Below are 16,489 nucleotides of genomic sequence, written 5' to 3'. Positions count from 1 at the left end.
AAGTTCCTATCTTTCAACTAAGTTGTAACAACTTATATTCATTTTTATTGTATGTAACTCAATTATGTTACACTTCATACCAAATTAATTGCTTAGAGAGAACAAAATGAAACAACATACACACTCTAGTCAAATGGTATTCGAGGATAAGTGGGTAAGATGGGAATTTTCAGTGATTGTTGTTAACAAAGGGTCCTCAAATTATTACTTTATTGCATGGCTTACTTTAGTCTCCAAAGTTTTTGTCAGCTTCCATGATCGATTACTAGACAATAGCCCTACAAGTTGGACCACGTACATTATAGATTTTAGCTCAATTGTTTTAAGTGTTGGCCTATTTGCACAATTTACGTCCTCATTGAAGTAAATGGTAACTCCCTCTATTTGTCCAAATGTAACATGCTAACATTTAACCCCTACAAATACAAAGAATAAGTTTAATCTATTTCATTCAATAGATTACTACAGCGTACTACTGACTCCAAAATATAGAATTGCGTTCTGATTTTATGTTTCAAGATAACATGCTTTTTTAATCATCATGTGTAATTAACATACAAGGTATAATTTAGTCATTTATAATTTTACTAGATTTGATCGATTTATACTTCAGTGCATCAATTTTTAAAATTAAAATATATATGTAATGAATGTTATATATCATGCATCGATCTTTCTAGTCAAATTTATTTTGTACTCCACTCAATATCACCAAGATGATCAATAATATAGCAATACTTTATCCTTTTAATTAGAAAAGAAAGGCTGATATGTTATTAATTTGGTGGAATAAGGCAAAACACGATAATCATTATTCATTAATAAAGTGATGTTCTAGTCTTTGAGGCATCTTTTCTTGTTAATCAAGTTAAATACTCTAGCTAGGATTAAAGATCATCGTTTGGTATGACCTAATTTTTTGGTGTCTTACAAGGCATAATTTGCAATAATGCAGGAAAATCCGAAATTTTAGTACACTATGTATCTTATAAGAGTGGAGTACATTATAGTGTGGCACAATTTGCCAACCACTTTTAAGCTTAATGAGTTATCTTATTACTCTTTGTTCTCACATTGATCGATTTTTTAAGAGTGGTCATTTTATTTACAAATTAATGTGTATGACCGAAGGTATATAGTACAATTTTATTTGCTAAAATCCATTAATGTTTGCATGTGAATTTTTTTACATTGAGAAGAGGGGAGGGTTATAATTGTGTAAGTTCAACTGTTTGAGGAGTTACTCTTACCATTACTAATTAGGGTTGTTTGTTTCATTAAAATGGGCAGGATGAATGGCATGGCATAAAATCTCATAATATGGTCTATATGGATGGAATCAAAGAATTAGCTCTCAATATTTAGGGCATGTTCACATTTACTGAACTGAATTGAACTGATTGGAGCTGGACAAAACTGAACTGAACTGAACTGAACTGATTGGAGCTGAACATAATTGAACTGAACTGAATATTTTATGAGAGAGGAAAATTAGGAGTTGAACTGAATTGATTGGAGCTGAACTGAACTGAATTGATTGGAGCTGGACCAAACTGAACTGAAATTAAGTAAATGTGAACAAGCCCTTAGCCTAATAAAGTCATTAGATCTCTTTTCTTTTATCAACTTAGAATACTCACATGCGACAATTCAACTAGATTATTAAATCCTAACATTTAACTTCATATATTTTTCCGATATCTAATATCTCTAACAATAACCAACCGAATAACCTATTAAACCTAAAAATTATGAAATTTTCTTCATGTAAAAGTTGATTGTGGAAAAACATACATCATGATTGATGTTGCTAATAGATTACATACACGAATCTAATAAGTGTGATCCCCCAATTATGTTGCTATTTGCAAAAGTTAAATGCGGAGTATGTTGTTTTTAAGCAAATAAGTCAAAAAAGATGTCCTTTTTTTTATATAAAAAAAAAATTCCTTTATCAATTCATATAATACACATAATCCAATAATAATGCAGCTTATCTCTTGTGCATGGAGTAAAAAAAATCGCCCACAAAAAAAAGTGAGCAAAGTACAGGGAAAAAAGGTGTACCCGGTGCTTGATATTCGTCATTGTTGATTAAACTATTATATGCAACTAATAGAAATATAAAATACAAAGTATATCATTCCAATATAAAAATTACGAAGGACTTGTATAATTTTTTTTAACTTTATATGTATTTCTTCTGTTCTATTAGATTGGTATTTTTTGACTTTAATTGTTTTTATTTTTTTTATTTTTTTTTATTTTTTTTTATTTTTTTTATATGTAAACGAAGTATGGAGTATAAATTAACTTTCTTTTGTAATTTATTTTATACTCCGTACAAAGTACATAAAAAGGTTATATAGATTCTTATTAAATCTGTTCGTCTCAATAAATTTATAAATGTTTACTATTTATAATTATTATTTTTTTTTGAAACCCACTATTTATAATTATTTAATTATTATTAATACGGAGTAATTGAAAATATATATAATCATGCATTAACAAATATTGTGTGCTTAAAGAAATATGTTAACTATTAATAAAAACGGGAAGAACCTATACGCAGCATATAGATGATTAAATTATATGTTTATTTATTTACTAAGTTTGTTGATTGGTATGATGATGACATGATGTTAGTTGGTCACTTTATCAGGTGATTAAAGACAAGCTAAGGTATATGTGTGCTACTTTAGTCTTTAGATGCAACAATTAGTTATTAAGATACAACTGATTTCGACTTTGACATATACTTAGTCGCTAAGAATCTAAGATATACCCCGTATGATGCAGATGAAGTTTGCATGCCATCGCATTACATATAACTCGATGAAAGTTGGATACAAGCTAGACTTTTCATTCTTAATTATTTTATAAGTCATTAAGATGTAATCTTTCACTATTAAAGTCGTAATAATATGAGAGTGAGGGATAGGTCAAGTGGTTAGAGCTTCTCTTCTGATTTTAGGAGATCATGGAATCGATTCTCACTTTCTCACCTCCGCCTTGTGACTCTCTAAACACCAAAAAAAAAAAAAAAAAAGTCGTAATAATATCTTTCAAATCAGTTAGCTCCTATAATCAGATTGGATTAAATCGGATCGAAATGGATTAGAACAGAATCAACCGTTGTTATTTCCAAACTAGTGAAACGTGGGGATTCTCATTTCTCATCCTTAAAACCCCCTTTCATTTTCAAAACCCTGGAATCTTCTACAGTCTTGCCAGTGCACAAAAATGGCGGATCTTCCGACGCCATTAATCACCATAATCCTCTCAAAACTTCCTGCTAAATCTCTTCTACGCTTCCGTTGCGTCGCAAAATCATGGCGTTCTTTGATCGACGAACAATATTTCATCAATCTTCATCTCAAAAACTCTCTGCAAAACCCTACTCATCAAACCCTCATAATCAAGGATTCTTTCTTGCAAAAAGATACCAATTTCACAAGTAAAGACCCTTTTCTTTACTCCATTGATTACCCCACTTTAAAGCGCGCTACATTGATCAATTGCCCCTTCGATTGCGATTCTGCTGAAACACAAATTGTGGGTTCTTGCGACGGATTGCTGTGTTTGGCTGATGGAATTGCGGCGTACATCTTTAATCCGGCGACGAGGAAACACCGGGTTTTGCCCGTTACGCCTGTCGAAATTCCTGGGTATGTTCCTAGAGGACGTAATAGAGTAATTTTTGGTTTTGGGTATGATTATAAGAATGATGATTATAAATTGGTGCGAATTATTGAAATATTTCCTGAAAATAGTGATGATCATATTAGTGAAATGAAGGTATATAGTTTGAAGACTAATACTTGGAAAACTGTTAGCCCAATTAATAGGGAATTTCCATATAATTATTACATTGGTGTTGGTTTGTTTAGTGAAGGGGTTTTTCTAAATGGGTGTTTGCATTGGTTGGTGGTTAAAAAACCAATATCAAAAGCAGTGGATGTGCTTGTTGCACTCGATATTGGGACTGAAGAACACAGGGTTTTGCCAATACCTGAATATAATGAGTTGAAAATGGATTATTATTTTAATGTGGGGGTTATTGATGGGTGTATTTCGATTCGGGTATTCTATCCGAACAATCGGCTTGATGTGTGGATCATGAAGGAGTATGGGGTGAAAGAATCATGGACTAAGTGGTTTTCGATTCCACAGAGGGAGAGTATTGGTTTCTTTTCATGTTTGAAGCCAATTGTTTACTTGAAGAAGAATGGTTCTGAGGAGTTGCTCTTTGAGAAAGACTTTAAGGAGTTTGTGTGGTTTGATGTGAAGCAGCAAACATTTAAGGATGTGAACACCCGTGGTCTTCCTTGGTCGCTCGCCTCAGCACTGCTGGTGGAAAGCCTTATTCCGCTTGATAGTCTTAAGAAAAAGAAGCCTATTAACAAGAAGAGGTATCATAATATGTTGTACTTCTCTGCCTTTTTGTATTTGTAGCTTAATGAATTTTAACTATGATTCTATCTATTGTCATTTGATGCGCGGTTGTTTTGCATAATAACATTGTCGTGAGTCTTGTGACCACTATTAGTACTGGTACTGTTGCATTATCTGCTTGTATCTTTATTGCAATATCATGGTATGTTGGATTAAACCTCTTTTCTCATCATGTGGCTTTAGGTAGTTTAAATAGCTATGGTAGGTTGGATGAGTCGTCTTCTCTCTATATGTGGTGATAGATTAGTTAAGTAGTTAGGTTATGGCCTTTGAATATGTTATAGTTCTCTTGCTAAATTTGTTATTTATCTATTCGTGATTGCCTTGGTTGATATGGAGTTCCTTCCTTAAGCTATTATGCTCCTTTGGAAGTCTTGGGCTGAAAAGGGAAGTTATCACCCAAGGCCTGTTAAATTTTTTGAGTTTATTAAACCGTTAGTGATTTGGTTTACTCTAAAAATGGAATTAGATTATAAAAAAGTTTATTTAGTAACTTGCAAAAGAAGACAATTAGGCATTATAACATATGTCACCTACCAAATTCATTTGAAACAGAGGTCTTTTGGAAGTCTACTTGATCCTGAAAGTATAGGTGTCAGTTTTGAGAGATGCATAGAATTGTTTGGAAGAGAGAATATCAGCCATAAGAACTAGATTAAATAGCATATTTATATATTGATGTTTTCTCTTCCAACCCGGTTTTGTTGATTACACCAGGATATTGGTGTTCATTGTTTTTGTGCGTATTGTTTCCTATAGGATTTCTATAATAGAGTTAATTTTCTTTGTTGTGCTACCTTTACTCATTCTGGTATTATGTTGTTTTTGGCAGTAAAGATGCAAAAAAGAAGGTTATCAAATTTTTTGCGTATGGGTTTTTGAAAATGGTTTTGCTATGTGTATCTCTATCTCTCAACGGGTTATGAATGAAGATCTCTCAAAAATATTATACTTTGTGATATATAGAGGACAAATTACAAATGCATCATCCATTCATCCTGTGCTATTGAATGCTTTAGTTGTCTACTTTTGATTACTTATACATAGCTCTTGGCCATACGAGTATAAGATATGAATTTTAAATTCTTCCTGAAAATCTTTTATTTGTTTTGGATTTTTTGTTCAAGGTTGTACAGGGTAATTATAGCATTTTGTTTTTTAATTTTATTTTTTAAAATATTGGAAAGCTAGGTTCACTGATCACACTGTTACTGATCACACTGTTTTTCATATGTTCCACTGTGATTTGTGACTAATTTTGCTCTATTTATGTTAGTTTCTTATACAATGCAATGTTGGAAATTTTGGATTTTCTTGTTTTGATACTCTTGATTTTTGCAGGCATGACTTTTGCAGGCATGACTTGGATGGTTTCTTATCCAAAGGATTTAAACTTAAACTTTGAGTTTGCGCATACACTGATGAAATTAAACTTGGAAATCTTGAGGTTTGAACTGCATCCTATCTTTTTTAGCATACTATTTACAGCCAACTTTCTACTAGTATATGGTTTCATGCTTAGCATTACACTTTTGTTCATTACATCTCAAAAAGGGATGGTAAACAGCTAAACACTATAGCTTTTTATGTGTTTATGGTCTAAGTTTACTTAAAGAACAGCTCTGTGAAAAATTCATTTGCATTTCTGATTTCTTCTGCTTATACTGTGTTTTGATTCACTTGCAGCCATATTGTTAACTTTTTTCATGTTCTGATCTCATAGGTGTGCTGTAATGCTGTTTGACTGTTGAGATATGTTAGATGTGAAAATGCTGGTCCTGCTCTCTGTCTTTTGTCCTCGACGGCCAAGTGTGTGTTCAGTCAAGCAGACTTTGTGACTGCAATTTTATTTTCTTTTTGCTTTTGCAGTTCCGAACCATTTTGACGTTTTTATTGATTTGATCAACTGGTTGTAATGTTGAATCTTATGATATTGTGTTTTGAGTGTTAGTATATATGCACTCAGTATGTTATTAAATCTTGGCAATTACTACTTGCAATGTACTTAGTATATATTTCTTGTCTAAACTTAATCAGATTTCCAAAACTTGTAAAAATCTGAAAACAATATTCCTCAAAATACCCTTCATTACATCAAAACCAAACTAATTAGCTTTTTTTAAGAGTCTACACACAATACTCCTTATCTAAGCAGTTAAGCACTCCATAATACTCCCTTTTTTTTAACTAATTAGTATTATGTATCCTTAATACTCCATTAGACTTTTTTTTTTTTTTTTTTTTTTTTCGCATTTTATATTTTTCTCAAAAAAAATAATAAAACTTTCCAAGGTTAAAATATTTTATATTACCTCCGTTACAGGTTATTTGCAACGATTAGATATTTTTCCTCTCTGCTTTATGTCAAATCATTGCACATAAACGGAGGTAGTATTAGATTTCGTTAGGATTTCTTGGTGATTACTGTACATAGTTCATCGCTTTTGCACCCCTTTATAAACACTCCTAAGTCCTAACTCTCAACTTGTATTATTCCAAATTAGTTCAAATTGTTAGAGGCATTCTTGAGCTCCAAGTCTTTATTTGTTTTTTTTTTTTTCCCATCAATAAGTCTTGTCTTTAATTTGTTGGTACCAAGTTTTAGTTCATTCGTGATGGTGATGGTGACAATGCGAGGGTGAAGATAAATTTGTTGGGGGTGAAGAAAGAGTCGAATAACCCAAAGTAGTAACACGTTCTAGGAAGCCTAGAATGCGTGTGATAACAAATTTCGTTACAGTCAGTTTCAGCTTAGATGAATGGAGCAATTGCACCGAGTTAGAGGGTTACGACTCTGACTTCGACAATCTTGGTACACTGGAAGTGAAAAAAGTCGAGTCGAGTTCTAAGGAAGACATTGATGAAGATAAAGAGAAGACTAAAGATCAAAGGCCGCTGATCGAAGAACACGTCCCTAAGAAGAATTAGATTCTAGCAGTTCTATATATGTTGATTATGTTCAGTTTCTTTGGTTTTAAACTGTTTTGTTAGATATTCTTGGTATATGTTATGTTCTTATGTACTATGTTGTTCCAATGCAAGTAGTAATACGTAGTATATGTGGATGATTATACGAAGTATGTAGTTGATTAATGTGAAAATTTGATTGCATTAATGAAATTTTAGTTTTATTACTTGATTCTTCATACAAATTTCATAACTTCGATTTTGTGAATTATATAAGCTATTTAAACATTTATCAAGGCTTTTTAGTGATAATTGATTTTTTTTTTTTTAGTCTTGCAAAAATGCATTTTGAAAAGGAAAGAAAATACCTTATCCTTCAAACCATAGCATGAGGAATCGTACATAGTGGTTTTGCTTTTACATCATAGTAATTAGCATATTGCCCGTGTAATGCACAAAGCTATTAATCCTACTAGTAAAATTGGAAAAAAAGAAAATGTATTCTTACAAAATTAAAATGTGTTTTTTTAGTTTATGCTTTTCTCTTTAGGAAAATGAAGAGTTAGTTATAAGGAAGAGGAAGGAGTAACCATTAAAATGCACCTAGATATGTTATTGAATCAATGGATATGAAGTAAACATTATATAATTTGAGTAAATTGAAAACAAGATTATTTTATTGTCTTGTTTGGAAAAAAATAAAGAAATTGGACAAAGAAAAAAATGAAGGAAAGGAGGATACATGACGCTTGTGGTCAGAATATATATTCTGTAAGTATAAATCTTGTTTGTCAATTGGTTGCTGGCTGTTTTTCTTAGCCGATCTAATCAACGGTTTGTCTAGCCATTAATGTTCGACGTTTGACTGTTGGATTTTTAATAAATATGTTTGGTAAATTTGGTTGTTAGGATTGAAAACTCTCCGTAAACATTAAAAGCAAACCACCTAAAAAAAAAAAAAGTTAGTCTTACTAACCTTTGGCTTTTGACGGAAAACTTGGTAGCCAACAAAAAGGTCAATGCAAATACAACACATACTTTGATTATTTGACGACATCCAAAAGTCAATTGCCGCCGTAGAAAAAGTTATTACCAAACAAGCCAATAGTTTAACCTCCTTTATATTAAGGTGAAGTGAGCTAGGTGTAATTCATCAAAATATTTAATTTTAACAAAATATCATGGAGAGAACATACGCAACTTACACAAGTTAGCGGTGATCAACTTTGACCCATCCTGCTAGCTCGACTCAAAAATAGGACAAGTTTGGACAAGGTAAACAAAATCATTTATTTAGTTAAATACCCAAAGCCAGCCCAAAAAGCCCAATTTAACTCGACAAGTCCGTTTCAACCCGACAACCCCACCACTTTTTTACGAATCCAGGAATGACATTTGATGTTAAACCCAGCTTAGCCCGGATGATCACATTTAACACAACTTAGAGCAGCAGCATCGGGACCTTTCCCAATCCTTTTAGGACCCTTTAGTCAATCCTGATGAATGTTGTGTGTTGGGAAAGGATCCTCTTAAAAAGAGGAATGACCCATTTCCTTTCTGGTAAAAGGAAGCTTACCTCGTCCCTTGTGCAAAATTACACATTAAAATATACAAAAACTCACGCGCGCTGCAATCTCCAACGGCTAGTTCCTTTTTTTTTCAATTTTTGGTCATACTTCATTCCGACAAGTGGCAGCATCTTATTGGCTTTGATTTTTTTTTGCTCCAAAATATTATAACGGCTATAATTTGCAAACGGTAACTTATTTTTGAAATCCGAAAACACCAACGGTCATAAAATTTTTTTGTCTATAAAATGAGTATAAATTTGCTATATTTTCACAAAATTTCAGTTTCACTTGTACAATACTCTTAAACACAAAATTATTCTAATCTCCATATTTTCAAGTTTATTTTTCTCCATTTCACTTCCAATTTCTTAGAGTCTTCAATATGGATCGTAATAATTCTAATTACAGTCGTAACCCGAATTTTCCTAACAATTCAAACTTTCAATTTAACCAATCTAATCCTCCTGTTGACCCTAATCTGTTGAGTAATCCTCAAATTCAAGCTGCATTTTTTCAATGGTGTAGTAGTCAACCAAGACCAACAAATTTCAATAATATTCCACCAATACAACCAAATTTTCCTCATAATTCCCAATCCTATCAACAAGCTTTTGGTAATACCCCTTTTTTCCCTATATCTGAACATTTAACTCAAAATATGAATCAATCTCCAGGTGGAGTTTGTAGTAGCAATGCTACTCCAATAGAGTTAAATGGTGAACATGTTGAAGAATTAGCGGGAGCACAACATCTTGAAGAGATTGACAATGCTGAAGTCGAAATTGTTCCAGAAGTGCAACTCAATACATCTGCACAAAGGAAAAACCAAGCATGGAGTATCGCCGAAGACAAAGCTCTTGTATCAGCCTATATAAATGCAGGAGGCGATGTGGAGAGGGGAACCAAGACCAAGAGAAGCGGGTTATGGGCAGAAATTCACAACCAGTACGAAAAGGCTAGAGCTGAAAATCTCAATGAGATTAAGGTAAGAAACGTTAAATCTTTGCAAAATCGATGGGATCACATAAATGAACATGTAAGTAAATGGGTTGACGTCTACGGTTATCATTTTCGAACTAAGGGTAGTGGTGAATCTGAGCAAAATTTGGAGAGATTCGCTCACATAGATTACAAAGCAACTAACAATAAGATGTTTTGTTATTTGCATTGTTTTGCAATTCTGAGGAAATACCCCAAATGGGATCCCTCCTTGTCCAAAGTTCAGTCCGATATGTTACCGGGTGGTCAAGCATCTACAGATAGTGGGGGGAGCGGTAAAAGATCCCAACCCGATTCACAGTGTGAGGTTGGCGGAAGGGCTAAAAGACCTCTTGGCATAAAACAGACAAAGATGAAAGGTAAAGCATCAAGTACTTCGTCAAGTGTAAATCTTGACTCTTTAAATACAAATTTTAATGACATGGGAGAGAAATTGGGTCAATTGGGAGAGCGACTACTTGATCAGATGAGAGAACGAGATGAAGAACAAAAGGCCCGGGTAGAAGAAAAGAAAAGGCAGAAGGAGGAGGCCATGAAGTTCAGAATGTTAGAAAGGTTAATGCAGAAGCCCGTTCTTGATGACAAGGAATTAGCAATGTATAACAAACTGAGAGACGAATTTAGTAGTAGGTTTTCGCTTTAATTTCATTTTAGTATTTGCAATGTTTGTATTTTAATTAAGTATTGTAAGGTACGCAAGTTATTTTTTTTTAAAATTGTTTGTGCTACTAGTAATGTTGATGTTTATGTAGTGTTGTTATTGTTGTTTATGTATTAAATTAATATTAGTGCATTTTAATTTGTTTTTAAAACTATGATGTCTCTTTTACCTTTTGACAAGACTCATGCATGCATTGGTAAAAAAACTGACCTTACAAAATTCTGCATGCATTGGTCATAATTCTCACCATACAATCCTTGTCTTATCCATATCTTATGTGCACCAATTATGTTTTAACAAAATCTTATCTTCTGACCAACAATATCCTATTTTCGTCTATTTAAAGTACATGATTTCTATCTTCTAGTGTCACAAACAAACACACCAAAAATAAAACACCAAACACAATATGAGCTTAGATTCAATCTCTTCAAGTTCTTCAAGCTCTTCCTCCTCAAGTATAACTGATAAAATTTATGATCACATGGTCATGAATTTTATAAATGAGAGTCAACGTTTAGTTGCGATGAAAAATTCAGTGCTTAATTCATTACAAACTGAAAAGCAAAAACGTCCGAGAAAACGAAGGGTAACTGTGCCTAGAAATCGTGAAGCGGCTCACGACAATCTAGTTGCAGATTACTTTAGTAATCAACCGGTATACAATGATACTGTATTTCGAAGGAGGTTTCGTATGAGGAGACCCATGTTCCTTCGCATTGTGGACACATTAAGTGCAAGTAATCGCTATTTCCAACAACGTCCCGATGCTACCATGCGTCTTGGTGCTTCACCCCTTCAAAAATGCACCGCGGCTATACGTATGTTAGCTTATGGTTGTTCAGCTGATCAAGTAGATGAATATCTAAAGCTTGGTGAAAGTACTGCTAGAGAATGTCTTTCACAATTTGTCGATGGAGTTATTGCTCAGTTTGCAACTGAGTACCTCCGCAAGCCAACAATGGAAGATATCCAGCGTCTTCTAAGAGAAGGGGAGGATAGAAACTTCCCCGGCATGCTAGGAAGCATTGATTGCATGCATTGGGTATGGAAAAATTGTCCAGCTGGATGGAAAGGAATGTATCAAGGCCGATCTAAAACGGCCACTGTTATCTTGGAAGCGGTTGCATCTAGGGATTTATGGATTTGGCACGCCTTCTTTGGGACTCCTGGGTCGTGCAACGATATTAATGTACTACAACGTTCTCCTGTGTTTGATGATATAATAAATAATCGTGCTCCACAAGTTCTGTTCACAGTTAATGGAAACACTTACACAAAAGGATAATATCTCACCGATGGGATTTATCCAAAGTGGTCGACATTTATAGATGCGGTTACTGCCCCTCAAACAGCTAAGGATACATTATTTACTGAACGTCAAGAGAGTGCGAGAAAGGATGTTGAGCGTGCTTTTGGTGTGCTACAAGCTCGTTTCGCAATAATCAGGAAGCCTGCTTTGGCATGGAGTGTAGATCTGTTGTGGAAAATTATGATGACTTGCATCATTATCCACAACATGATTGTTGAAGACGAGCGTGATACATATTTAAATTATAAGGATCCACTCGAGTTTGCCGATGAACAGCCTGAGAATATGTCGGGGTCGTCCTCAACTAGGAATGCAACAACATTCACCGTAACTCCCGGACAGTATGATCCAGATAATTTCGGTAGATTGATAGCTTCGAGAGGGGAAATTCGTGATAGAGACGTCCATATGGCTTTGAAGAACGACTTGATCGAGCATTTATGGGCACAGTCTATGAGGTCCGATGAAAATTAAACATTTCAGTTATTTTTAAACTTATGTTTGTTATTTTCTTTGCTATTTTTATCAACGTAATTCATGTTTTTTTTTTATTCGTGTCGTTTAATCAATGTATTTCATGTTTTTAATCAATGAATTTTATGTTTTTGAATTCGTCTCGTTTAATTAATGTGTCGGTTAATAGAACGATCTATTATTAATTATTATTAACAACATTTTCAACAATAATAATAATTAAGTATATTAATAAATATATGTAATTTGAAAAAGGAATAAATGGTGGGGTATATGTAAGTAGGAGAGAGAAAGTGGGAAATGATACTCATTGATGTTGGAAATTTTTAAGGGAAAGGATGAGTAAAAGGATGAAAATAGTGGGAAGTGATGTGGATGAAAGAGAAAGTGATGTGTCAAGTGTAGGAAAGGAGAGAGAAACCGGGAAAGGATATAAGTATCCCCAACACTAATGATGCTCTTAGAGTCTTACACAAGTGAATCGTGGGGTTACAAGTTTACAAACCCTCAATCGAGTCGTATCATTTTTCTTGGAATTTAAACCCTGGAGTGTTCCATAGTTGCATGCAAGGCACAACAATGGCGGATCTTCCGACGCCATTAATCACCATAATCCTCTCAAAACTTCCAGTCAAATCTCTTCTACGCTTCCGTTGTGTCGCAAAATCATGGCGTTCTTTGATTGACGAACAATATTTCATCAATCTTCATCTCAAAAACTCTTTGCAAAACCCTACTCATCAAACCCTCTTAATCAACGACATTTTCTTATATGGTGGTAGTCCCAATTCCACCGACAAAGACCCTTTTCTTTACTCCGTCGATTACCCTTCTTTGAATCGTGCCACATTAATCAATTGCCCCTTTGATTGCAATTCTTTTGAAACAGAGATTGCGGGTTCTTGCAATGGATTGCTGTGTTTGGCAGATGGAATTGCAGCGTTTATTTGGAACCCAGCAACGAGAAAATACCGGGTATTACCTGTTTCTCCTGTTGAAATTCCTGGGTTTAAAGAACTTAATAGGGCAGTTTATGGTTTTGGGTATGATAAATTGAATGATGATTATAAATTGGTGCGTGTTATTCAAATGTTTGCTGATAATAGTGATGATCATGTTAGTGAAGTGAAATTATATAGTTTGAAGACTAATTCTTGGAAAAAAATTAGGGAGTATTCTAATAAATATTACATTGGTAATAGTAATATTTCTGGGGGAGTTTATTTGAATGGGTGTTTGCATTGGTTGTATGTTCGAAAACCAGTGTCAGATGGGGTGATTGTGCTTATTGCATTTGATATTGGGACGGAAAAATACAAGGTTGTGCCACAACCTAAGTATGATCAAGTGACTTCGAATTGTTCTACTGATTGGGTCATTGATGGGTGCCTGAATTATACTGCTAATTTAGGGGTCATTGATGGGTGCCTGAATTATACTGCTAATTTAGGGGTCATTGATGGGTGCCTTATGGTTCGGGTAGCTTATCGTAGGGTTCGGACTGATGTGTGGATCATGAAGGAGTATGGGGTGAAGGAATCATGGACTAAGCTGTTTACGGTTCCTCAGAGGGAGTGTCTTGGTGTATATCATTCGTTGAAGCCAATTGTTTACTTGAATAAGAATGGTTCTGAGGAGGTGCTCTTTGAGAAAAATTTTGAGACACTTGTGTGGTTTGATCTTAAGCGGCGAAGATCTAAGACTGTGAACACTTGTGGTCTTCCTGATTCAATTGACACGGTACTAATGGTGGAAAGCCTTGTTCCACTTGATTATCCCAAGAAGAAGAAGAAAAAGAAGCCTAAAAAGAAGAGGTATCATGATATGTTGTACTTCTCTGCCTTCTTATATTTGTAGCTTAATAATGAACTTTTTCGTATGATTATACTGTCATTTGATGCGTGGTTTTTGCATGATAACATTGTTGTGGTGCTGTCACCATTATTACAAAGTATTATTAGTCGCATTATCTGTTTGTACCTTTATTGCACTGTCGTGGTATGTTGGAAGAATTTTCTTCTCTCCTTATGTGGCTTTAGATAGTTTAAGTAGCTATGGTATGTTGGATGAGTCTTCTTTACTCTATCTGTGTGAATTGTGATAGATAAGTTAATTTATTGTAGTTCTCATGTTAAATTTGCTATTTATCTATTTGTGATTGCCTTGGTGGATATGGAGTTCCTTCCTTAAGCTGTTATACTCTTTTGGATTTTTTGTGCTGAAAAGGTAAGTTATATCCTGTTTGGAGTTTTGTTCTAGCAAATTTGAAGGAATGTATGTGTTAGGCCACTGTAATTTTGATCTTAAGAGTGCTGTTTAAAGGAACAGTAGAGTAGAAAGTTTACCAGCTTTGCAAAGTAGCAGAACAGACTTTTCGAATTTAACATAATATCATTAGTAGCATTATGCCATTATATAAGAAAAACACTAGAGTTTGAAGACGGTAATTTGAACAATCACGTTAGTGGGTTACCTCTTGTAATTTGAACAAGTATGCTGAAGGTGTGCCTCTTTGCTGAAACATCTTGAGTTGATTGCCTTCTGCACCTCAATGCCTCAAGTCATATTATAACCATGGACCAGTGGTGGTGTTAGTCGTGTTTCATAAGATTCTTTTGTTAATACTAGAGATTTTCACAGGGCTGGTGGTATGTTAAGTTGGGCAAAATAATATCTGATCTATGAAGTCTACTGATACTTCTCTTTTTAAAATGTCACATGATTACCATGCTAACTCACAATCGGTTTGTATGATTGGCTTGGCATGCTGTCTTTATTTAGCATTTCCTAGGGGTGCTTAATTTTGTAAAAGGGAATAAGGCAGGTGGGGGGAGGGGGGGTCGGTTAAGGACATTATAAGTACATAGGTTGGTAGTAAGAATCATTCTCATATGAAGTACTCTGTATATCTTAGTAAAAGATTGTTATGGCCGACGAATACCTTTTAGTAAATGACAACAGCATTAAATTAAAGAGAGATTATCATGTAGATAAATGCAGAGGAAGGAGGCAGGTTATACTGCTCTTTTCGCCTCTTTATAGAATTTGCAGGTTATACTTTGTGTTAGCTTTTGTCTGGAAGAAAATGAATGGGAGAGGTCTCTTTTTTCTTATGTCTTAGGCAGTTACACAAAGTGCAGTGGACTAAGAATTTGGCAAATGTGTATTTAATGATTTGAACTTAGGCCTTGTTCTCTTTACCATAAAAAATAATATTCAGTAAAAATAGTTCTAGCTCTTTAAAATAAATCTAAAGAACAAATGTAGTAGAAAATTTGTGAAGATAATATCAGTTCTGTAAAAAATATAAGTTCAAAATAATTTTAGTATAGTAAAAATAATTTGAGTTTAGCAAAAATATGGCAAAGAGAACAGGGCCTTAAGTGTGCACTATTCAGTAGATTACTTGAATTTACTTTGCTAGATTTTTTGCTGTTTCATGGAAATAGTATGAGAAGGGAAAATCTAAAAATAAAAGGGAAGTCTATGCTTTAAGCCTTATCCTTGGATGCATAGGAATCTAATTCATGTATAGGTATCCATCTTTCTTCAAATTTATTGAACATACTTACTCCGTTTTTAAAAGTTCATACTTGATTTATACTTTCTCCCCTTTTATGATGGAACACTTACATTAGGCAGACTCTTGGAAAGGTTGGAAATCTGAGTGGACGTAGGAAAAGGTGGATAAGAACGTAGGTAGTAAACGATAGTACATGGGAGTTGAATATGCTTGCAAAATCATGTTAAAATATTGATTTAATCGAGTAATATTTTTTAAAAATTAACAATTATTTTTTAGAGAATGACAATTATTTACTGTTGGTCAGTCCTCATGTATAGCAAGATTCTGTGTTAATTGCTGACAACTGGAGTGTGCAAGCTCATTTGTTTTCTGTCGTCACTTCAATGAAGGATTATTTGTGTGAGATATATGTGCTTCTTAATGTTTGACGTGATTATGTTAAAGTTGGTGGGCTAAATTTAGCAAAAGTGAGGTTTTAAGATATGAACCTTATGACTGTTCAGAATTATTCTTTGAGTTTGCATTCACAATTTTTTTTTTGGGTGGGTAACATTGAAAAGTGAGGAGAAAATTTCTTACAG

General features: G+C 33.9%; 3 protein-coding genes across 3 annotated transcripts; all 3 read left to right on the top strand.

Moving 5' to 3' along the window:
* Window positions 1-2,946: 2,946 nt before the first annotated feature.
* Window positions 2,947-6,436, top strand: LOC145635260 (F-box protein CPR1-like). The gene is made up of 3 exons (XM_081686547.1): window positions 2,947-4,415; window positions 5,800-5,905; window positions 6,182-6,436. Exons 1-2 carry the CDS (start codon window positions 3,247-3,249, stop codon window positions 5,861-5,863), a joined length of 1,233 nt encoding a protein of 410 aa, XP_081542673.1. The 5' UTR covers window positions 2,947-3,246; the 3' UTR covers window positions 5,864-5,905; window positions 6,182-6,436.
* Window positions 6,437-11,005: 4,569 nt separating this feature from the next.
* Window positions 11,006-12,382, top strand: LOC145637230 (uncharacterized). The gene is made up of 2 exons (XM_081688705.1): window positions 11,006-11,788; window positions 11,912-12,382. The coding sequence occupies exons 1-2, from the start codon at window positions 11,006-11,008 to the stop codon at window positions 12,380-12,382; spliced, it is 1,254 nt and encodes a 417-aa protein (XP_081544831.1).
* A 579-nt stretch (window positions 12,383-12,961) lies between these two features.
* LOC145637229 (F-box protein CPR1-like) lies at window positions 12,962-14,239 on the top strand. The gene has a single exon (XM_081688704.1). The coding sequence runs from the start codon at window positions 12,962-12,964 to the stop codon at window positions 14,237-14,239; it is 1,278 nt and encodes a 425-aa protein (XP_081544830.1).
* The last annotated feature ends 2,250 nt before the right edge of the window (window positions 14,240-16,489 follow it).

Source organism: Chenopodium album, chromosome 6 (assembly GCF_948465745.1).
Source record: "Chenopodium album chromosome 6, dcCheAlbu1.1, whole genome shotgun sequence".
NCBI lineage: Eukaryota > Viridiplantae > Streptophyta > Magnoliopsida > Caryophyllales > Amaranthaceae > Chenopodium > Chenopodium album.
Note: the sequence above shows the minus strand (reverse complement) of the source record. Positions and strands in the feature narration are given on the sequence as shown.